The 24,674-nt window shown below is 40.1% G+C and overlaps 1 protein-coding gene across 3 annotated transcripts in view; it reads left to right on the forward strand.

Moving 5' to 3' along the window:
• Positions 1-24,674, forward strand: part of SCFD1 (sec1 family domain containing 1) — a 152,399-nt gene that overhangs the window by 74,288 nt on the left and 53,437 nt on the right. For all 3 annotated transcript variants that reach the window (XM_075065500.1, XM_032796638.1, XM_075065501.1), the window contains exons 15-19: positions 2,278-2,374; positions 10,398-10,468; positions 18,676-18,755; positions 19,470-19,532; positions 23,279-23,354. In XM_075065500.1, the coding sequence (XP_074921601.1) occupies positions 2,278-2,374; positions 10,398-10,468; positions 18,676-18,755; positions 19,470-19,532; positions 23,279-23,354 (387 nt within the window). The remainder of the gene's footprint in view (positions 1-2,277; positions 2,375-10,397; positions 10,469-18,675; positions 18,756-19,469; positions 19,533-23,278; positions 23,355-24,674) is intronic.

Raw genomic sequence — 24,674 nt, forward strand, 5'->3', positions numbered from 1 at the left:
ACCATTTTCTTAGAACAGTTGCCTTTGAGTGCCACAGCTTAGCGCCTTGTGAACAAGTGGATATAGTTGGACATAACCATGGCCAGAGACTGATTTTTATGGAAATGGATATTTTCAATAACTGTGGAAACTCACCTGCACAGGGACTTTAATTGGGCTTGCTGTTCTTGAAATAGTTGTTTTCCCCCAAATAAGTGAAGGCTTGGTGGAAGCTAGTGGGGATCATTGCTAGTGCTTGTATATTATATGGGGAGCTGATAACAATCCCTGTATTTAGGTTGCCTAACACTTTCCATTATAAAGGATTCTTGCAGCCTTTTCTTTTGGATAGTTCTCATACCTGTTGTTTGCAGCAAATATTTGATATTCAGAAAGGGAAATGCCCTTGGACTAGAAAAGTGCCTTTTTGTCCTATGAAGTTTAGTTCAGCTTCACTGAGATACAAACTACAAGAAGTCACCTTTTCCTTTCTCTCACTTGCAGTCTTCATGACAGTTTTGGCAGTATGCCAAAAAAAAGTCATCGCTGACTTCCTAAGGTTGGGTTCATGCTGCCACCATCAAAGCAGCAGTTACTGTACTTGGAGTGCCTGGAAGGTGCCAGCACATGATTCCAGTGACCCGTACCCCCCTGAAGAAAAAACTGGGCCATCGTCCCGGATAAGTGCTCTGCAGTCCCATGTGGTATCTATGAGATAGGAGCTCCCCCAACTCCCAAGGGAGGAGAGTGATTAAGTTTCTCTCGTGTGCACACACATCCTCCATGTACCTGGCTGGGCTCCTCTGACACCAGCCACCCCTAGAACCCAGCACCTGGACTCAGCAATCTGTGCCTTTTCTGGAATAACAGCTTTTTCCTGTTGCCAGCCAATCTATTTAGTCTTGTAACTCAAGTGGTAACAGTCTGTTGCAGAGCTAAAGGTTGTAAACCTTGATGACACATGATAAGGGTTTCAGTCGCACATAACAGAATTTTTTGTTTTTCCTAAAATAATTCAAAAATTACATTTAAAGCATAAAAGCGGCCATACTGGGTCAGACCAAATGTCCATCTAGCCCAGCATCCTGTCTTCCAATGCCAGGTGCCCCAGAGGGAATGAACAGAACAAGTAATCATCAACTGTTACCCTTCCCACCTTCTGCCCCCCCCCCCCCCCACAAAAGCTCATCTACACATCTTGCTTCTGACTTCTTACATTTTACTTCTTGCAGTAGCGGGATAGGTTTCCTATCCAAGTAGGGATCAGCTCTAACCCTACTTAGGTAGTCAGAGATACCCAGCCCTACTGCTGGATTTGGGATTCCTGATTACATTACTTAGGTTACAAAATCAAGCACTTGAAAGATAGAAAATGCTGGTTGTATGTTTGCCTGTTCATCCTTAACTTGGCCCTCTTGTGCATAGGCATTATGATACTGTCTTTAATTACATGATCTCATAACGTACTATTTTGTCCACAGGACACTAGCCTTGCTCAGTACAAGTGATGGATACCTAGTTTCTCCTAAGAAAGGAATTATAGAATTTGTCCTAATGATTATGTAAAAACTTGGTGTTGAAATAGACACACATCTTTTCCAACCAAATGACCTTATTCCAAAGTATTCTGCCTTAATATTAATGAATTCCTGATATATGGTCAGATGATGTAGTGATCTTAATGCTAGCCTTCATCATTTGTATGGAAGACTGCAGACTTTTTCTCTGGAATCATGTCTTCCTATGTCTGGGGACTGCTGTGTTTATCTGGATAGCACATTAGTTAATTATTTTGTGGATACTTACTTAAAATATGCTGAAAATTTAAACTAATCTTTCACAACAGTATATTGCAACATTCTGATATGTCTGCTTTGGCGATTGTGATACAGCACCATAAGTAACGATACATTGTTGCCTATTGTCCAGCTCAAAACACAGTTTGTCTGGCTTTTGCCCAAAGCATTATTTTTTGGTCATTTGTTTAGTTTTAAGATTTTTTTTGTGCTGCACCCTAATATATTGATTCAAGGGAACAATACTGATATTGAACAAAATTATTGGGAGGTTTGATTCACTTTCTGCACTAAAGTGGCCCAGAAGTATTTTTGTGTGTTAGATCATAATGAAAAACTGAGTGATTCTCATGCTGAGTAATTTAATTTTTTTCCTTCACTAACTAGGAAAAGTGAATAATTTTGAAAGTAGCAGTGATCAACTAATCTCTCTACATCTTAAAATAGGGAGGTATATTTTCACAATGTAATCATTTTAATTTTAACATTTATTCTTGAACAGGCACGGAAACTGGATGTGTATTTTGAGTATGAGGAAAAAATAATGAGCAAGTCCACTCTCGATAAATCTCTCTTGGACATGATTTCTGACCCTGATGGTAAGTACTGAAAATCTGAACTTGATATAAACCAAGTTTCTCTGTTTTTGATGGAGAATCAAGTAGGGGCCCATTGACTCTGTAATTTTCCATCTCACTTGATGATCAGTCAGGTTAGTGGAGTGAATATGCAATACACTAGACTTGTAATGAGAAGAGGTTTTTAACACAGCTAGGGAATTCACTTTTTAGACTAAATAAATCCAAAATCATGACTGGAATTTTGCCTCTCCTACAAAACCTTTTGTGGCTCTAAAACCAGAAGAGCTTGCCAAGTGATAGTACTAAGGTACATATTTTAACCATCTTGTGCTTCAGTCATTTCTCTTAATATGGGGCCGCATAGTGGAATAGTTTGTTTTTTTTCTCACACAGTTCTAATTTGTTATGTACTAAATGAAGAGAAAAGGCAGAAAGCCATGCAAGAAAAATAAGTCAGTAACTGACTGGCAGAGGTCTGTGCAAAAGCATTACAGAAAGTTATGCTGGGTAAAGACTGGAAATAGTAACAACTTATTCATGACTGAACATGAATATATCACTATTGAGAGCTGTGAACATAAGAATCAGTATATAATCTGTAAAATGGTCTCATAAAGACAGTTATTGCGGGTCAAAGCTTATTGGGTCCAGTAAATATTTAGACATTGAATTTTACGCACAATTAATATTTATTACATTATCTTCTCAGTATATATGGCACTGGAAATAACTAAGTGTGCTACAAAATCTCTAAAGAGCTTACCTTGCTAAAAAACAGTACAACAGAACATGTTTTGCAAAACAGGTGTTTGAACAGTTCTTGAAGTGAATAAAACTGTGCTTGTAGTACTTAAATTTGGAGTTTGTTCAAAGCATATGTGGGGCATGAAAGAAGACACTATATTGGGAGTTGGTTAGGAGAGAAGCTTGGGTAGAAAGCAGTTGGGAGAATATTTTGGGAAGGGCTTGCAATGTCTCATAAGGGCAGGTTCAGTGTCACATGATGCAGATTTCTCAAGCCCATCATTCCATGGGCATCCTACTTGATTTCCAGATGCCTTTCAACTGGTAACCTGCAAGCCAACCATCTCTGTCAGAAAGCATGGATCCTCAATTGCCCTTCAGTATTGTACAGTGCCTTATGAACATAAGGCTATAAGAGGAGCTCAACGGGGGAGCTATTCAGCTGAGGGAGGCCTTGAAGGAGTATTTTAACAATGAGATGAACTGACAGTGGATCTGGTGAAAGTCCTGAGTAAGAGAGGAATAAAATGGATGAGTATAGTGGTTAAAGCTGTATGGAGAGACAAAAGAATTCCCAAAGATCAATTACAAGCCTATTTTGATTCTAGTACATAAGAAGGGAAGCATCCATGAAAGCAGAAACTAGCAATATAGCTTCTGGGCTTTTACAGATCTAGAAAAGCCATACATTAAAGTGAGCAGAAGGATGCTCACACTGTTATGAGAAAATAGGTTGTGTCTGAGGATTTAAGAACTATACTGTCATACAGGATGAAGATTATGGAATACATAGATGCTAAGATTATGTGAATGGTGGTAGCCCTCCTCCAGCAAGAACAGTTTGACTTCAGAAAATAATGAGGAACCACAACAGAGTCCATGTTTGTAATCTGGCAAGTGATAAAGAAGTGGCTAGAGCAGGGGTCCACAACATGGTGCCCACAGGCGCTATGGTGCCCGCCGGGGCATCTATGTGCACCTGCCTATTGGCTGCTGGATAAGCGGCCACCGAAATGCCGCAGATTTTCGGCAGCAATTCAGCAGCAACGCCTCTTGATGATGATGCTTTTCGGCGGCATTTCAGCGATGATGCTTCTTGATGGTGCCACTTCTCAGCAGCATTTTGGCGGCTGCTTGTCCAGCAGCCACAGTTCTCGATACGGCGCCTGCCATATGGAAAAGGTTGGGAACCACTGGGCTAGAGCACCAGCAGCATAGCTTCTCGGCTTTTACAGATCTAGAAAAGCGTTACATTAAAGTAGGCAGAAAGATGCTCACACTGTTATGAGAAAATAGGTTGTGTCTGAGGATTTAGTAACTATGGTGACTGCTCTATATAGTGATGCAAAAATGTTTGGAAACAATAAGGTGCTTTGAAGTGAAACTCAGATTGCACCAGGAGTTGGCCCTAAACCTGCTGCTATTTTTCATATTGATGGATTTTGTCAGCAGTTCCAATGAGAAAAGATGAGAAGCTGCTGCCACATGGAGATGACAAAGTAATGAGGGCATCCTCAAAAGAAAATACAGAGAAAATAGTAAACCAGTGGTGTGAACGGCTAAGTAGGTGTGGAATAAAAATGAGTACAACTAAGACTGAGGTCATTTGGGTCAGGAGAGGTGCACGGGGAACTAGATATAGAGATTAATGGAGTGTGTTAAGCTGGACTGAGCAGTTCAAGAACCTGAGCAGCTGTATAACAGACAACCAATGAGCTTGAATGTGAGATACAGTCTAGACTGGCAAAGCTGGAAGTGAGAAATAACATCTCAGATGTTGCGTGTGACAAGCATATGCCACTGAAACTGAAAGCCCAATTATATAAAACAGTTGTACGTCTCTGTATAGTACATGAACCTGGGCCATAAAGAAATGGCAGGTTCAATGCCTATACGTGTTTGAAAAGAGGTACATGAAGGGACAGATTGTGAAATGAAAGCATTAGGATGGAAATCAAAGTTCATTATGTGGCTGGCAAAATCCGGGAAGCATGACTTCACTGGTTCAGGCACATAGAGCGAATGAATAAAGAGAACTTGGGAAAGATAGCATTACAAGAGAGAGGGTGGTAGGAAGGAGACCCTGAGGAACACTGAGGAAGCAATGAATGGATTTCATCAAAGATGGTAAGCAGGTGGACCTTAGTGCCACCTCAAACAGACAAAGATGGCGGATGTTTGTATGATCTAACCCAGATGATGGGTTAAGAGGAGAAAGAAGGAAGACTAATGAGAGCTGAGAAAATCAGAAAATTTGTAGTCCCAGAAGGTGGAAATGACTGGAAAAATGAAAAATATGGGTCAATAAGGTGGTGATTGGAGAGAAGGAAACTCTGAGCTGAAGGAAAATGGTAGAGGATGTCTTCACCATGAACTACCTGGTCAGTTGAGTTCCACCTCGGTAGATAGAAGGTCCAGTCCTTAATGAAGAATAAGTGAGAGGTGGAGCCATAACTAAGTTGCAGACAGTATGGTGATACAGAGGAGGAACTAAACCTGACATTGAAATCAAGAGCAGGAGAAAGTTGTTAATTATGTTGACAAGGACAGAGGTGAGAGAAGTGTTTTGTTAGAATAGACCTCCAGGGAAGGGAGGAAGTGGGATGTACGGTGCAGCTTCTGAAACAGTGAGAGATAGACAGTAAAGTTTCAGTGATAGCAAGCAAGTGAAAGTTATGGAATACGACACTTGTGTACAGTATTGATTGTTGAGGAGGGCAAGGAGCAGCAGGTGAAAGTGAGATTGACTATAACAGTGGCAGAGCAGAAGGGATGTAAAGTAAAACTGCAAATAATGGATCTGGCAACTCTGAAAAAATTAAGTAGTTTTGTTTTGGGTCTAATGGAAAACAAATATTTTTGGGAAATTTTTGGTGAATTGAAAAGTCAGAAAACATTTTGAAGCAGGTTGAATGAAATGTTTAGTTAAACCTGGCATTTTTCTGTAGATTTTAGGCATTTTAACAAATGTAAATGAAACTAGGTTCAGAAAACAGCAGTTAGGAGGAGGTGGTGTCTCGCATTGTGATTGTGCTCTAGGCACTGGGATATTCTGACGTGAGTCTTTCTCAGTCTGTCCTGTTAGAGTTGATTTGTGTAAATAGTCATTGAAGCAGGGACTTGAACCTGGATGTCCCAAATCCAAGGTGAATTCTCTAGACACCAGACTAAAGAAGCATTCTCACACTCTGTCCTGGCTTATTGAGTGTCGTCATGAATGATTATGAATTACCAGGATGAATGAAGATGAATAGTCATTGGGTCAGGGAAAGACAGTGAGACTGAGGTGTTGTCTACAGTACAGTTTTATCAATGAAAGTTACACCAATGATCAAAAACCGCTATAATTATATCGTTTATGCATGTTGGCAGAGCACATCCACAGTTGGTGCTCTAGCATCAACAGTGAGAGCACTGCACTGTGGGTAGGTATTCAATTGTGCTACTCGCCACCTTATGTAGCTAGGAGCTGTGGGAAGGTAGAGTGGATTGCAGTGCATCATGGGTGCGAGCTCAACGTCCCATGATTCATAGTTATGCAGGACTGGGATGACGAGCGGTGGCTGCAGAACTTTTGGATGTGGAAAGTCACCTTCCAGGAACTGTGTGTGGAGCTTGCCCCAGAACTACAGTGCAAGGACATCAGATGAGAGCTGCCCTCTTGGTGGAGAAGCACATGGAAATCACTATGTGGAAGCTAGCAACTCCAGACTGCTACCCAGTCAGTCACAAATCAGTTTGCAGTCGGGAAGTCCACCACTGGGGCTGTGCATAACGCAAGTGTGCAGAGCCATTAATCGCATCCTGCTGCGAAGGACTGTGACTCTTGGTAATGTGCGTAAAATAGTGAATGGCTTTGCAGCAATGGAATTCCCTAACTGCGGTGGAATGATAGCATACATATCCCAATTTTGGCACCAGACAATCTTGTGACAGCAGCAGGGACTGTGTTTTGCTGCGGTCATGGTCAGTGATGGGGACTCCTAGGCAGTACCACAACACAAATAATCACATTTTTGCACATAAATAACTTATGTTAATAAATGCTAGGGGTGTGATTCTAATTGAGAATAGATGCACAAGAATGTAGTGGTGATGCTGATGCTAAGACTTGAATCCAATGTGCATCCAACTTACAGGTAGCTTGAAATGAAATGCAGATGACTAACAAGATAGTGGGAAGGAGTTTGTTCCATATATAATTTATTTTCCCTCTCAAAGACTTGCATTTGAGTGTAGCTGGTAACAACCTATCCATAAAAGTTTTATCTAGACAGTGTTGTATTGTCAACTTTCATAGTCTAAATGCTGTATAATTTTCCTCAGAGAAAACAGCAGTGGTCTTGTAGCCTGATTTGGGGTGGGTTAGTAGGGTTGGTGTAATTTATCCACTTAATTTAATTTTATTTGATTAATTTTTAATTAATTAGTAATATTAATAATAATAATTGACTATTAATTAGTATGGGTTTGGCTCGCCAATATATTTGATCAGAAGATAAAGTTCGTCCTGAATCAGGCTTCACAGAGTTTACAAAAGGAACTTCGGGGTATATGACAGGAGCTTACACTGAGACAGAGTCATAAAGACCTTTTTATTAAAATCAATGAAACAATAAGCAAATGTTAAAACAGTTCAAGATTACAAAGTTACAAAATATCACAGTTCTTTAAGAGATATGTTTATGATAATACACTGTTATAAGCTCACTCTGTGTAGTGCAGCAGCACTTTGGATATTTTTCACAACTCTGATAGAGGAAGCTATTGTATGCGTTTTGGTTTTAACCCTACATATACTAGATGCTTTAGAGGGTAAGAATAAAGCAGAAAGAAAATTAGATTCCTTTTTACTTACAATTTTGAAAAGAAATAATACTATGGCCTATTAATAGTTAATAACCTTCGTAGATGGGTAGCATCGATACGTAGATGGGGGTGGAGGGGAAGAAGAGTAGACAGGAACAGATAGATGGATGTATTGCCTGTCTAATGGTGATTTGTTTCACTTTTTATAGAGCATTATTCGGAAATCCTTCCTCCTATTCCCAAATTTCATCTTTCCCCACAGAAATGTTAGGGTACACCTGCCTCATAGGCTAACGTGTGTGCGTATGAATGGCAGTTATGTATGCATTTGTGGTGTATTTGTTAGATTTGTGGGCAAAAATCCCTTTTTCCACACTTTACTGTTGTTGGTTCAGTTAAAGGTCTCCAGACATCTGCGTAGGTATTTTGTCGTCTTTATTACTTTTCTGAGTAAGGGTCCCAAAGGTTGCCTTAGCGTCATACAGGATGTCTGACCTGCAGGTATCTTGCATTTCAGCTATTTCAAATCTATAAGTCTATGACATACTTAAATTTATCAAAAAGACATTTTATATATACCAACAGATTAATCCTCAGGGCTACAGTCTTCAGAATTGACACATACTTATACGTAATTGGTAGGTAATGTACCAACAAATTGGTTATGTTTTTAAAAATTGTTTTGCTTCTCAGAATGTGCCATAGTCTGAGCTTCATGCAAATGTGCATAAAAATGACATTAAGCATACTTTCTATTTTACAAGCATATTGTGTTGCTCATTACATTGACTTTGCTTATTGAAGCTATTATGGCATTTGGAAAGAAATCTGAGCAACTTCATCTGATTCTACAGAGTATCTATTTTGTTAGCATATCCACATATGCAGTAAAGGAGTTGGAGACTGTGTGTGTGTGTGTGTGTGTGTGTGTGTGTGTGTGTGTGTAAAGGGCAAAATGGCTATATTTATAGTGTTTGCTTGGCATAAATAGGGAGGCTTGAATAATGTCTAGCCAAGGATACCTGCTTCAGTAAACTTCCAAATAGACAGTGATCAGCAATATCAAATGTCTCTTGTTCAGTAGTCTTATTTCAACTGAAAAGTAAAGCATTACTCTAGTCCAGGGGTCGGCAACCTTTCAGAAGTGGTGTGCCAAATCTTCATTTATTCACTCTAATTTAAGGTTTCGCGTTTCAGTAATACGTTTTAATGTTTTTAGAAGGTCTCTTTCTATAAGTCCAATAATATATAACTAAATTATTGTTGTATGTAAAGTAAATAAGGTTTTTAAAATGCTTAAGAAGCTTCATTTACAATTAAATTAAAATGCAGAGCCCCCCATACTGGAGGCCAGGACCTGGGCAGTGTGAGTGCCACTGATTATCAGCTTCTGAACCGCCTTTGGCATGCATGCCATAGGTTGACCACCCCTGCTCTAGTCCAATAAAATATGTAGCTGGGCTTTTCTAAACATATCTGGAAACAAGTGTTTAAAGTGTTAACTTTGTACTTTGTCTTTTGTGCCACTGATACTTGACTTATGTTTACTCTGTTTTTGCAACAACATCAATACATTATTTTTTAAAGAATTGACAATCGTTTTCTATATGCCAGATGTTTGCAGGACTTACTGTCATATTTCAGGTACCATTTCCATTCTATGTGAAATTTGTATTATTTTTTCTAGAGATATCAGTAAAATCAGAACTTGTATCTGCCACCCCCCTTCCTCCATCCTAAAACACACATTTCAATCTGAGGAAAGACTTTTGCAACTTTGTGTGCCATCCTTGTTTTTGCTGATCACTTCTGTTTTGGTTGCATTTCCATTTCCAAGTTTCATGCATTTATATTAAGTCCTGTGCACTCGTGTATACAGACACTTATGGGAGTGACTGAGTACTTATATTTTGACTCCTGGATAAGAGAGGTGAAGAACAAAGTAAACAAGTAGGACAGAGGAAATTATGAAATCCTAGATATTGTTGGGATCCAGATGGTATGAAATTCCCATGGACAACAGAATGAAAAAAACCCTATAAATGTGTGGGAGATACTAAGAAGCCTTGTGTAAATTTCTGAAGCTTATGAGGGTAAAGATTTCATTTCATTTAGGTCTTTGTAGCAAAACTGAATAACTCATAAAGTAAAAGTTATTATGATATGCTCTGTCTTCTACTACTACATAAGTTTGATACTTCATGAATTACCTCAGCAGAACTACTCCAGGCCAAAACAGTTATTATACATAACTACTCTTCAGAGGTTTTGAGCTATTCTAAGGCAGATTTTCAGTGAAGTTGTTGAATGAGTATTTATCACTTTATAGACAACATAAACATTTTTTGTTGTATAACCTTTTCTAAACTCATTACCATTATCGTTATAATCCAAGGGCTCAATATATGTAATACAGAATAGTACGCTAGCTAGCAGCATAGTTTTATAACTTGATTTGGAAAAAGAAACCCTTGTTTTTCCTCCACAGCCGGAACTCCAGAAGACAAGATGCGATTGTTTCTTATCTATTACATAAACTCAGTGCAGGCACCATCAGAGGTATGTTCTTTGGATCTTAATAAAACAAAATTAATTGTTTGCAAAATTTGTGCTAAATTGGTATTTCATAAGGAATTAAATGAATGCCTGTGCCAAACACCTACTTTTTATTCTCAAGAAAAATATAGTACAGTCTTATAGGATTGAATCTACAGTCAAAGTTTTACAGAAGTATTTATTACTACCAGGGATATCACTGCCCAGTTATGAAATATAGCTAAACACTTGGATCATGATAATGTGGATATGATTCAAATAGTAAGAGTATCACTCACACGAGGGAAATCCGGAACCATAGCTGGACCCAGGCCTTTCTGTATTCGGAATCACCCCCTGTCATGGTATAATTCCCAAATTTGAACCTTAGCGTCCAAAATATGGGTACCAGCATGAATCCTCTAAGCTTAGTTACCAGCTTAGATCTGATAGGCTGCCACCAATCAGGACTCTGAGTGCCCGATAAACTCTGGTCTCCCCAAAATCTTCCCTGGGGACCTCCCAAGATCCAGACTCCCTGGATCTTAATACAAGGAAAGTAAACTCTTTCCCTCCCTAGGTTACCCTGGAAGATACTGTAATTCAAACCCCTTGAATCTAACACACAGAGAAATTCCCCTCACACCTGCCCTCTTCCCCTCACGCCAGAGGGCAATACAGAATTCAAAGCTCCGTGAATCTAAAATACAAGAGGAAAGTTTATTCTCCTTCTTCCACCAATTCCCTGGTCGAGTACAGACTGCAATTACCCTTGAGCCCTGCAACTCGGGAAAAAATTGAACACGGTTTTTTAAAGCAAAACTTTAATAAAAAGAAAGGAAAAAAAAGGTAAATAGTTAATCTCTGTCAATCTAGATGGTAAATTTAACAGGAGTTTTTTTATATTTTTTTTTTTTATTTAATTATAGAACAATAAGAAAGACAAAGCTTTCTCTTCCAGCAGAATACATTCTGAAGATAGCTTTCATCAAGCCAAATACACATTAAACTCCCACCAGCCAGAAAATACACAAGTTGCAAATACAGAAAACATTAAAAAGGACTAAACTGTCTGTCTACTTTTGGGTACTTACAAAATTGGAAAGAAGTGACAGCCCTGTAGTAATGTCTGGTCTCTCTCAGACCCTAGAGAGCACAAAGCAAAAACCCCAAACTACAAACAAAGGCTTCCCTCCCTTGAGATTTGAAAGTATCTTGTTTCCTGATTGGTCCTCTGGTCAGGTGTTGTTTGTTAACCCTTTCCCGGTGAAAGAGACATTAACCCTTAGCTATCTGTTTATGATACCCCCTCCATCAGGCCCGTCTACTTCTACAGTGATTATATCTCCGTCAAGAGACTGCTTCCGATATGAGTTCCCTCGTCCTCCGCACCAATGCTTTACACTCTTCCATCGGCTCTGACAGTATCACCATTAGAACCAGAAGATGAAAAATGTCTCTACTTGGCGAACTGGAAATGTTTCACTTCCTGGCTCAGTGCCATCACCTCCCCCTTAACACTGTCTCAATCCCTACTGTCCTGGACTACCTCCGGGAACTTAAGACATCAGGTCTTACTCTCAGGCCTGTCCGGATCCACTTATGGACTGGTACCTGTTATTTACTCATCCCACCACCACCCACTTCTTGAAAGGGTTACTGAACAGCTTCCCGCCTTGCTCCCCCCTACCCCCCCGTAAACATCAACCTTGTGGTCTCCATCCTCACCAGGTACCCCCTTTGAGCCTCTGGCCATGTGCTCCCTCTCCCACCTCTTCGGGAAGGTCATCTTCCTCCTGGCTATCACTTCTGCTAGGCAGGTCAGTGAATTGGCAGCTATGATAGTCAATCCCCCTTCGCCCTCCACATACGTGGTTTTTCATAAAGACAAGGTTTCCTTACACCCTTCACCCCAAATTCCTCCTCAGGTGGAACTCAGAGACCACCCTCAACTAATCAATTCACTTCCCAGTCTTCCATCTTAAGCTGCATCTTGTGGACAGGTCCCTGCATTCGAGAAATAAATGGTCAGTTTTCAGAATGGAGAGAGGTAAATAGTGGTGTTCCCCAGGAGTCTGTACTGGGACCAGTACTTTTCAACATATTCATAAATGATCTGGAAAAGAAGTAAACAGTGAGATGGCAAAATTTGCAGATGATACATAATGATACATAACTGTATACTGGATAGTTAAGTCCAAAGCAGACTGTGAAGAGCTACAAAGGGACCTCCAAAAAACTGGATACCGGGCAACAAAATGGCAGATGAAATTCAACGTTGATAAATGCAAAGTAATGCACACTGGAAAACATAATCCAAACTATGCATATAAAATGATGGGGTCTAAATGTGCTGTTACCACTCAGGAAAGAGATCTTGGAGTCATTGTGGATAGTTCCCTGAAAACATCCACTCAATGTGCAGCGGCAGTCAAAAAAGCTAACAGAATGTTGGGAATCATTAAAGAAGGGTTAGATGAGACAGAAAATATCATATTGTCTCTATGAAAATCCATGGTACGTCTACATCTTGAATACTTCATGCAGATCTGGTTGCCTCATCTTAAAAAAAGATGTATTGGAATTGGAAAAGGTACAGAAAAGGGCACCAGAAATGATTAGGGGTATGGAACAACTTCTGTATGAGGAGAAATTAATGAGACCAGGGTTTTTCAGCTTGGAAAAGGGACGACTAAGAGGGGAATATGATAGAGGTCTATAAAATCATGACTGGTGTGGAGAAAGTAAATAAGGAAGTGTTATTTATTCCTTTTCATACATAAGAACTAGGGATCACAAAATGAAATTAATAGGCAATAGGTTTAAAACAAACAAAAGGAAGTATTTTTTCACACAACACACAGTCAACCTGTGGAACTCTTTGCCAGAAGATGTTGTAAAGGCCAAGACTATAACAGAGTTCTAAAAAGAACTAGATAAGTTCATGGAGGATAGGTCCATAGCCCGGCTATTAGCCAAGATGGGCAGGGATGGGGTCCCTAGCCTCTGTTTGCCAGAAGCTGGTAATGGGCAACAGGATGGATCACTTGATGATTACCTGTTCTGTTCATTCCCTCTGGAGCATCTGGCTTTGGCCACTGTCAGAAGAGAGGATACTGGGCTAGATGGACCATTGGTCTGACCCAGTGTGGCCGTTCATATATTCTTATGACATCTGCCGTGTGCTTGCATTCTGCCCCAACAGAACCAATGCCTTTTGTGCCTATTCGTGGCTGTTGTGGACAGACCCCAGGGCTAAGCCCTATATTCTCAGTGCATCTCGAAGTGGGTCTCTGCATGCATCCAAGTGTGCTATGCATGGCTAACACTCCGCTGCCTGGCAGATTATGGCACATTCAGCACATGCGCAGGTGGTCACATCTGCCTCCGTGGCAGACACATCGTGGCATAACATCTTCCAAGCAGCGACATGGCATTCCATGCATACCTTGACCACCCATTACTCCATCACCCAGAGGGAAGCCGAATTTGCAGCTGTGAACCATGCGGTCCAACAGACTGCGATACCTCTTGCATCTTGACCCCTCCCCGCGCACACACACTCACAGATCACTGCGTAATACTCACCTGCATTTGCAATACATATAGGGACCATCACTCGAAGAAGAGGAGGTTACTTACCTGTAACTGGAGATTCTTTGAGATGTGTGGTCCCTATTTGTATTCCAATACCCACCCTCCATCCTGCACAGCCTCATTTCTCCTGGAACACAAGGCTAGGTATGACATACGTGTGGATCAATGGATACTGCTACAGAAATCTTCTGGCGAATAGTGTGTATGTGCTCCCTTGTTTCTAATACAAATAAGGACCACACATCTTGAAGAACCTCCAGTTACAGTAACCTCCTCTGTTTCCACATTGACAAGTTATCTGCCTTCCTGTGTTTTTTCCCAAAGCCGCACCAGGAAGATGCTCTCCTTATTTTGGACATTAGAAAGGCATTAGAACCAAACCATTTAGAAAGTCTCCTAGACCGTTTATACCAATTGCAGATAGATCCAAAAGATCCACAGTCTCCACCCAGACGTTCAAAGTGGGTTTCCAGTTGTATTCTTATTTGTTACCAGGCTGCTAATGTTCAGTGCTCCCTTCCTCCTCACACCCCAGCCTTGCATCCCCAGAATAATAGCCAATTCTGCAAGATCTTAAGCAGCCTCCATGGCACTATTACAAAATGTTTCAGTTGCTGAAATTTGCAAAACAGCAACCTGGGCATCACTGCACACTTCTATCCAAACACTACACCCTGATACACACATGTAGGTCAGACACTGCTGTTGGTATGCAGTCCTTTCTTTAGTGTTCCAAAGCCCCCTCTTCCTTTAGTGGATAATCCTCAGAAGTCACCTGAAGTGGAGCACCCATGGGGACAGTACTCGAAGAAGGAGAGGTTACTCACTTCATGCAATTACTAGAGTTCTTCGAGATGTGTGTCCTGATGGGTGTTCAATTACCCCTTCCCTTGTGTTTCAGCATTTCATCTTGTGGGACTTCATGGTAGGGAGGGTGGTTCACCCACGCAGCTACGTATATCCTCTGTGTAAGCCATGAGTATGTTTGGAGCTTGTGCGTGGGCCAAATGGGCACTGCTACTAAAAATCTTTGATCAAAGGCACATGAGCGCATGCACACCTGAAATGGAGCACCCATAGGGATATGCATCTTGAAGAACTCCAGTTACTGCACAAGGTGAGTGTCCTCTCCTTTCTCCTATCAACAATTCTGCAAGTGACAAATAGGCGGTTGTGCACTAGATATTTACCTAGTATGAAAGTCTCCCTCCCACCCCACAATCCCACATCTTGCTAGTGCATAATCTCTTGAATGCAGAGGGTGTGGGGAAGGAAGACGCTCTCCAGCAAGATGGGAATTTTTGGAGAAAGAAGAATGTCTGTGACTATGTTGTGGATCCAGTGGTTAATACTCTGCCACTAGAGACAAAGATGCATACAGGCTGTGAATGGCCACCGCTGTTGGGTACAGGTTGTTTTACAGGGACGAAAATGCTATAAGACATAGTCGTCTTCTGGTATTTTCATGCTGCATTGCTGACCTCTCTTTTTTAAATCCTGTCTTGGGTCAGTCAAGAGCTGCCTTCCTCTTTCTGTTCTTGCAATAAAGGTCATATGTATAGGTTTACTCATTTCATCTTCTTTGGTTTCCGTTGGAACCTGAAGCCACAGTCCTAATACGAAGTAAACCCAGATTTTTTATCAGTGTCATTGAAATAGTAAAATCTAGGAAATTAACAGTATGAAGTAATTTATATTCAATAACATAAATCAGTGAGTTTTAGAATGTAATCCTATAAATTATATTCTTGATTGAAACTACTCTCTGCCAGTGTCTTAAGTCTGGTTGCTCTTTTTTACATAAGAATCAGTTTATTCTGCACAAAGGAAATCTAAATATGATTTTGATTTTCTGAATGTGCTTTGGTTTTAGTATAAAATATGCTACTTTTGTTACCAGCTGTTCTGATCATGAGTAATTGTGTGAAGATGTGTTTTTTTTTTTGACAGATATGCAAGAAACTGAGGATTTAGATTTAGATTTCACCTAAAATGTCTGTTAACTTCATTTGCTCTCAAATATTCATAAGTTCATTTACACTTTATGTTAGAGGTCTGATAGGGCTAAGATTTTTTTGTGGCAGCAAACTCCCTTTACTCCTGAGATCAGTGATTGGGAAACTGCCGCCTACCCAATACACAAAACCCCAAGTGCAATTTTAATCCCCTAGCTGTGTGGGAGGTGTGATAAGAATGTACTTAGCAAGGACCAGGATAGTTAGTGTGTAATTACCTGCAATTGTTACCCCTCAACCCCAGGATTTGTGGTACACCTCTACCCCAATATACCACAACCCATTATAACACGAATTCGGATATAACGCGGTATGATTTTTTGGCTCCCGAGGACAGCGTTATATCGAGGTAGAGGTGTAGAAGAAAGTAGAATTTGGGATTAGGAAGTCTATGGGCTAGTGGTGAATTAATCCACTCTAGCTATAGAGAATGAGTGAATAGACAGACAGTAGTTGGAGGCAGTTTTTACAGGTGGGGTTGGCAGATCTTCTCAGTGCATTAGTTCCTCATCCGCAAAATGGGGATGATGATAACGTAAAAATAAATAATGTTTATAAAGCACTTAGATGCTATAGTGATGAGTGCGTTAGAAAAGCCCATGAGGAAATTAATAATTCTCTCTTCAGAGCAGGTTTTGAATAGAGTGCAGTAAATGAGGCATAGGCCACAATTGGAATAATGAGGGGAAAACAAAATATTGAATAGTGCTCATTAAGTGAGCGCTGTCTTTTCTGTGGCTTTGAATGAGGCAGGGGTCCTGTGGACCCATTAGTATGTGATCATGTAATTAAAGACGATCATATATATGCCCAAGAGGGCTGAATTACATCTAAATGTATACATCTGGGAACAAAGAACGTACTCCATATTGCAGATGGGAGATTCTGTCCTGGGAACCAGTGACTTAGAAATAGATTTAGGGGTCAGGGTGATAATCAGCTGAATATGAGCTCCCAATTTGATACAGTAGCCAAAATAGCTAATGCAATCCTGAGATTGGGTTAGGAATCTCGAGTAGGGGAAGAGACATTATTTTACCTTTGTATTTGTCACTGGTACAGCTGCTGCTGGAATACTGTGTCAAGGATGTTGATAAATTAGAGATGGTACAGAGAAGAGTCCCAAGAATGATTAAAGGATTAGAAAACCTGCCTTAGTGATACTCAAGAAGCTCAGTCTATTTAGCTTGACAAAGAGAAGGTTAAGGGGCGACTTGATTACCGTCTACAAGTATCTACATGAGGAACAAATATTTAATGGCTCTTTAATCTGGCAGAGAAAGCTATAACATGATCCAATGGCTAAAAGTTGAAGCTAGACAAATTCAGCCTGGAAATAAGGCATACATTTTTAAGCGTGGGAGTTATTAACCATTGTAACAATGTACCAAGGGTCATGGTGGATTCTCCCTTACTGACAATTTTTAAGTCACAATTGGAAGGTGTTCTAAAAGATATGCTCTAGGAATTGTTTAAGAGAAGTTCAATGCCCTGTTGCTATACAGAACATCAGACTAGATGATCAGTGGTCACCCTTCTGGCCTTAAAATCTGTGAAAGTTGCACTGGCCTTCACTTTTCTCTGAAGTCTGGGGGGAAATCAGAGACCAGGAGTTCAAATTTTACCTCCAAGCGTTTTTTAAATTCACATACAATTCACTGCACTTATTATTAACCACAGCCATAAATACTAATCTAAGTGACAGTTGTAGAAGAGCTGCTTGACCCTGTCTCACTCACCATCTTTTAAATAAGTTAACAGAGAGCTTTTGCAAGGTCACTGCAGGTGCAGAACTCAGGTCCCGAACATTACCAATCCTTATTTTATCCAGTGGGCCACAATGCCCGTCAGTCACTAAATTACTTGCGGTTATCCTATCTCTATCGTCTATAAACGACACTCCTCTCCACAATCCAAGGATAGAATCCAGGATTTCTGATTGCCTCTATTCTATTCCTGACATGTAAACTGTTGTGTAACGCACTGGGAAAGCCTGTGGCTAATCTTCCTCCACTGGCTGGTCAACAAAATAGCTAACAATTACTACTGTTTGTTCAAATAGTAAGGGCTTATGCTAGGGATTTGAAGATTAGGAGGTTCAAACACTACTGCTGGTCTCTGCAGGGAAATGGTACAGTAGTTGCATGAGATTCCCATCAAACTTACACTCTGGTACAAAACTATAACAGTTACCTGACAGCAAATAACATCACAAATGCATAGAATGTGTTGGTCAGATGCACCTTGATATAACTGATAGAAAATCATATGAGGTCACTCACTGTGAAGGATTTGCATTTCAAGCTTGCAAGTTGCAAGCTTGATGAAATTGAGTACATATTGCTTTTGGGTATCTGCTGGAGATGGAGGTGAAAACCTGAAGGCTGTGTCCTGCCACAGTCTTAACTGACTCTAAACATAGTTTTTGTTTGCCAGCTCCTAAAGTTAGTCTGAATTATTTAAAATGTCTTTTCAATAACAAAATAAGTTGTATTTATACTACTTATTTAACGTGTTTAGAGGAGAAAAATACCCACATATTTTGTCATCTGTATATGCAAGGACAGTTTGATTTAGAATAGTGAAAAGCAGTTTCAATTCTCCCATTTATGATTTCAGGCTGATTTGGAGCAATACAAAAAAGCATTGACAGATGCAGGATGTAATCTTACTCCCTTGAAGTACATAAAACAATGGAAGTAAGTTAATTTTTCATCTTCATAAACTGCAGGTAATTGGAGAGAAGTTGAAAACAGATACATAAACTACTACAGCCAGGATTTGTGGAAATTTTGTATTACTTTTAATGTTTAATTCATTGTGGTTCTTACATGATTTTGCTGTCACTGATTTGACAATACATGTGAACACTTCTAAACCGAACTATAACATGTGAGAATGCTGTTAAACTTGATTTTGAACAATATACTTGATATGTTTTTCTTGACACAAATAAGTAGTTTGCTAAAGGCAACTAAGTGACTCAGTAGAGCCTAGTTTAAATTCTGATTTCCTGGTTTTCTGATCCTTGATTCAGTCTTGTGGGCCATCCTGCTTATCTATCTATGAAATATTAGATCTTATAAAAGGAGAAATCTATCTTTCATCTATCCTCATCCCGAATTCCAGGTCCTATACTGTAATTTCTTTGAGCATCTAACTATATCTCATTATAGCTATAGGCTTTAGATTGGCAAAAGCTAGAATATTATGAAAGAGATGCATTCAGTTTTTAATAAAAGGAGAGATTGATTTGTAATTTGCCCAATTACCTGATGACTAATTTTAGAGGCAGAGCCATTTCTGTTCTCAGATGGCCAGAAGGTCTTCCACAATGGTCTTATAGGAAGAGAAGACGTAGTAGTGTAACGGTGAAACAAATTAAGCACTTGATTATAACATTTCTTTCATAGGGCTTTTGCCAAGATGGCTTCAGCTCCTACCAGCTATGGAAACACTACGGCTAAACCATTGGGGTAAGTTTCTTTTAATTCATCTACCAAAATTCCTAGTAAATCTTTTATTTATTAATTTAATAAATTTCAATTTTATAATGACTGAGAGCATTCAGTAATAAATAACCTTTAAAGTGACTGTTATCAGATTCCATGTAATAAAGCTGAAACTACAGTTGAAATAAATTTAGCTGTGTGCAGTTTAAAAAAACCAGCTGAATCTTTTAGTTCTCCTTTGAATGATGGTTCCTATTGTATTTCAGTGTGGGTTTACTGTTGGTCTGCACATATGCCCTGGCTTATCTTGTACGTCTCTCTGAAGGGATAAAGAGGTAGACAAAATGACTCTCTCTCCAGGTTCCTTCTCACAGCTGCATGGGTTGGGTCGGAACTTCCAGTTGTCCATAGCTTTGGCTTTCAAAATGAGATTTACATTTGGTTTTGTAAATAGCTTTAACATCTTATACAGTTTTTACAGATTACAATTTAATATTTTGTAGATCTCTTAAAGTTTAGATTTAGTCTTTTCGGGGGACACCCCTCTTCCCTACTGTACCAGCCTATGCCCAGGACTCTGTGCTTCCTGCCCACAATCTTCCTCAGTCAGTGATGACCGCCAGTGCTGCCTGTCCTGCCTTAGGAAAGCCCATGTCAGAGCAAGATGGAGTATCTGCCAATTGTTCCCCAGCCATGTCCAAGAAGAGCAGGAACTTTGTCTCCAGAAATACCTCATGGAGAAGGTCGTGAGGCCTCAATTAGACCCAGGCCAGGGACAGTTCTCCCCCCTATACATCAGCCTGATTCAGCAAGGAGTGTGCTTCCTGCTATGAAGTCTGACCCTGGTGCGGGAGAACCTGCCCCCACAGTTCCCTAGTGGGATCTTGTTAGGAATCCAGGAAACACTCTCATAAGCATGAGACTAATTCTTCCTCTAAATCCACTTCAAAGAAGTTGGATTCGGCTCCGAGCAAGCCCATCAGCTCAGCCCCTGAAGACTTAGTACATCCGAAGTCCCAGAGGCATGAGAAGACAGACTATAAGCATTGGGCTACATCAGTTATGGACCGCGATCCGTTGGTACCATCGTCAGCACCTCCCAAACCCTGGGATCTGCCAGCACCAACAAAGACCAATCATCGTGAGTTTCACCTATCCACAGCATTTTCTGCCTTGGTAGCTAAACTGTCTACTCCATCTCCAATGGCTTGAACAAGTAGAATCCCTTTCACACCAGGGAGATCTGAATCTGTTGCCGCTCCACAGGACATTTTCACATCTGCACATCAGTATCAAAGCCTTTCTTCCATTCATCCATGCTCACAGTGTCTTATGTCAGACGTTATGACTGTCTTCTACATCAACAAGCAAGGAGGACTGAGATCCATCTCCCTGTATATGGAAGCGGTCAGCTTGTGGAGCTGGTATGTGAGCAACTGAATCACTTATCAGCAGCCTACATTCCGGTGAAGCAAAATGTGCTTGCAGGCTCCATCACAGACATTTTGCAGTCAACCAGGAATGGGAGCGCCAGGATTTGGTACTGCACAATATTTTTGCTCTAAGGGGAACCCCAACCAGTGATCTGTTCACCTCTCAGACGAAGAGAAAATGCATAACATGTAGATCCAGAAAAGGCCAAGGTCACCACTCCCACGGTGATGCTCTGCTTCTTTCCTGGTCGGACTAGTTTAACTATGCCTTCCCTCCGCTACAACTCCTCCCATGACCTCTACACAAATCTGGCAGCACAGGCCCTGGGTCATCCTGATTGCCCCTACTGGCCCAGACAGTTTTGGTGTCGCAACCTCCTATGCATGGCATCCTGACTATCAGTCATTCTCCCAATGTTTCCCGTGTTCCTGACCCAGTGGAACAGCAGAATCAAGCATCCCGGGCCGCATTCGCTCCACCGCTCAGGGCTTGATATTTGGATGGTGTCATCCTTAGAACGTTCATGCTTCACAGCTGTGCGAGACATCCTTTCTGATAATAGGAGGGACTCTACTAGAAGTTGTTACCTTGCTAAATGGAAGCACTTTTCTTCTTGGAACGTCAAAATAGCATTCGCCTATAAGCTGCAGATATTCCTCTCATCTTGGATTATATCCTTGGAAGATATCAGGCCTGTCCATTAGCTCCTTGCAAGTCCACTTGGAGGCAGTCAGTGCATACCATCCACCTTCTCAGGGCTACTCGATCTTCGCACATCTAGTGACCACCAGATTCTGGAAATGCCTAACCAGAACCTTCCCACCTGTTTAGAAGCCTGCTCCCCAGCGGAACCTGAACCTTATTCTCTCAGTACTTATAAAACCCCCTTTTTGAATCTTTAGCTTCTTGCTTCATGTGTTTCCTTTCCATGAAGGTCATTTTCCCTGTAGCCATTCTCTCAGCTAGAAGGATTGGCGAGCTACGATCACTGATGGCAGATCCTCTTTACACTATATTCCGTAAGGATAAGGATTCTTTGCATCTGTGCCCCAAATTCACCCCCGAAGTAGCTTTAGAATTCACCTTAACCAATCGATTCACTTACCTGTGTTCTTCGCAAAACTGCACACTTCCTCAGAGGAATGAAGACTCCATTCCCTCAATATTTGGTGGGCCTTGGCCTTTTATCTGCAAAGAACAAAACCAATCAGGAAGTCCCTAAGACTATTCATAGCTATAATGGAAAGAATCATGAGGGATGCCATCGCCACTCAGAGAATCTCCAAATGGATCTCTGGCTGCATTCTGCTCTATCAGCTGTCCCAGGGGGTAAGAGCTCATTTCACAAGAGCACAAGCAACATCTATGGCATCACTTTCGGAGCTGCCTCTCCTTAATATCTGTAAAGTGGTCATTTGGAGCTTTGTTCACATGTTTGCAAGACATTATGCCTTGGTGCAGGACTCCTCTGCTGATTCCTCCTTTGGGGCAGCAGTCCTCCACTCAGGTCTACCATCTAGATACTAAAAATCGTGGACTGAATGGAGACACTGGATTTATGGCCAGTCCATGATTTTTAGTGTCTAGCAGGCATGTGAATTTAAGCTCCTAGGATCATTTTTGGAAAGTGTTTGTGCAGATTTCCTTTAAGGATAATGACTAATAGCTCAGATACAGAAAGATCACTTTGTAAAAAGTGTTCACCCACAGGGTGAACAGAGACACTGGATTTATGGCTTATTACAACAATCTGTAATCTACGTCAAACTTATCCTTGTCATTGAGTCATATCAGTTGATTATTATTATTTATTGTGGTACCCTGGGACCCAGTCATGGATCCAGGGTCTCTTTGTGCCAGATGCTGCTCACAGACATAACAAAAAAAAAAAAAGATCCCTGCTCTGAAGAGCTTACAGTCTAAGACAAGATACAACAGACAGGGGGAGCAAAAGGTAACAAATCAAACAACATGAAAAGCAGTGGTCGCAGCATACTGGCTGTCTAACTATTATCAAGTCTTTTTGTAGAGTGCTTGGCGGAGAGCTGTAAGAAGGGATTTAAAAGAGGACAAAGAGGTGACTTTGGGGATGTGGATATGGAGTAGCATTTGAGAAAACCCAAGGTTAATATTAAAAACGACTGTTTTTGTTCAGTCTGCCAACAACAACAAAAGTTAATATAAGGTTGAGGGCACAGTTTTACTAGAGCATGCCATTTTGTTTAATGGAGAGCAGGTTAAAATTCTAAAACTTCTGCAGACTTGTAACAGTGACAACTCTGAAAGCAAAGATGCTCAAATTCATACATTGTGTTGTCTGTGTTTTTGTTTTTCAGTCTTTTTTCACGTGTTATGAATACAGGCTCACAGTTTGTGATGGAAGGAGTGAAGAATTTGGTATTGAAACAGCAAGTGAGTTTAAGAATGGAAAACAACAAGTGATATTTTTAAACTTGTTTAATGGCACATTTCAGACAAACATTTCGCCATAGTTTATCCATGTAATACATTTTATTAAAATGAATGGGTCTAAGGATGCAATAAAATTAAGCATAACAGACGTTAGAGAACTTACCTTCTCTAAGATTCCATATACATATAGTATAAATACATTATTTGTTTTTTATATTTGGATTGTAGTTTTTAATTTGTAAACAAATTATTTTTCACTGTTGAGAATCTTATTGTCCATGAATAATATCCTAAATTATCCCTGTGAGGCCCTATGTTCAAGGGCCATTTGCTCCCAAAAAGTGTAATAAATATCTTAGGTCCGCCCTCTGCAAACTAATTTTAACACTGTGTAAAGAGTAAATATGCATCTTTAGATGTTTTTTAATAAATACCCATAACCTGCATAAACACAGAATATGTGTACATGTGCTGTTTTTCCTTAGATTATCTCATATTTTGCCATTGACAGTAACCATTCCAAAATTATTGAAAGTCTAATTCAATTTTGATCCTTCTGTTCAATCACATATCAGGCCCTTCTAATTTAGCACATCTAAAATATAAAACAACCTGAGCCTTGAAGAACTGTAGCATGGAAAAGAATAATAAATCTAATAATAATACCTAGATCTTATATAGCACTTTTCAACAGTAGATCTCGGAGCACTTTATAAAGGAGGTCAAATATCATTATCCACATTTTACAGATGGAGAAACTTAGTCACTCAGAGATGAAGTGATTTGTCCAAGGTCACCCAACAGACCAGCAGCAGATCTGGAAATAGAAGTCAGGTCGCCTCAGTGCCAATCTAGTGTGCTATTGACTAGGCCATACTGCCTTCTCTTATAACATTTAGCGTCATTTAAGAAAAATATTTTATGGTTTAAGTCACTTGTGACTCTGCCAATCATGAGTTGTCTCAAAAATATCATAACTCTTTCATACAGTTTATATGTAAATTCACTCTTGTGGCTGAAATCATAAACTCAAGTTATGGTTATCACAAGTTAAAAATCAACTCCTGGGTGGGTTTAGATGGGCTAAATTGTGATGGGAAACATTCATTTGAATTTTCTGAATGTTGTATGGTTCAAATGTTGCAGTGATACCATTAAAATGATGGGCCATAGAAGAATGAATGGAATAAACAGATTTTAATACAGTGAATTTCTAATTTATTTTTGTTTTAAATAACTTTGGTTCTGCAACCTAAAAACTAAATAAAATTAACTTTTTTTTTTTCAGACAGAAGGTCTTGGTAAAGGCTGATCTAGTAG

This window comes from Chelonoidis abingdonii, chromosome 4 (genome assembly GCF_003597395.2).
Source record: "Chelonoidis abingdonii isolate Lonesome George chromosome 4, CheloAbing_2.0, whole genome shotgun sequence".
NCBI classification, from domain to species: domain Eukaryota; kingdom Metazoa; phylum Chordata; order Testudines; family Testudinidae; genus Chelonoidis; species Chelonoidis abingdonii.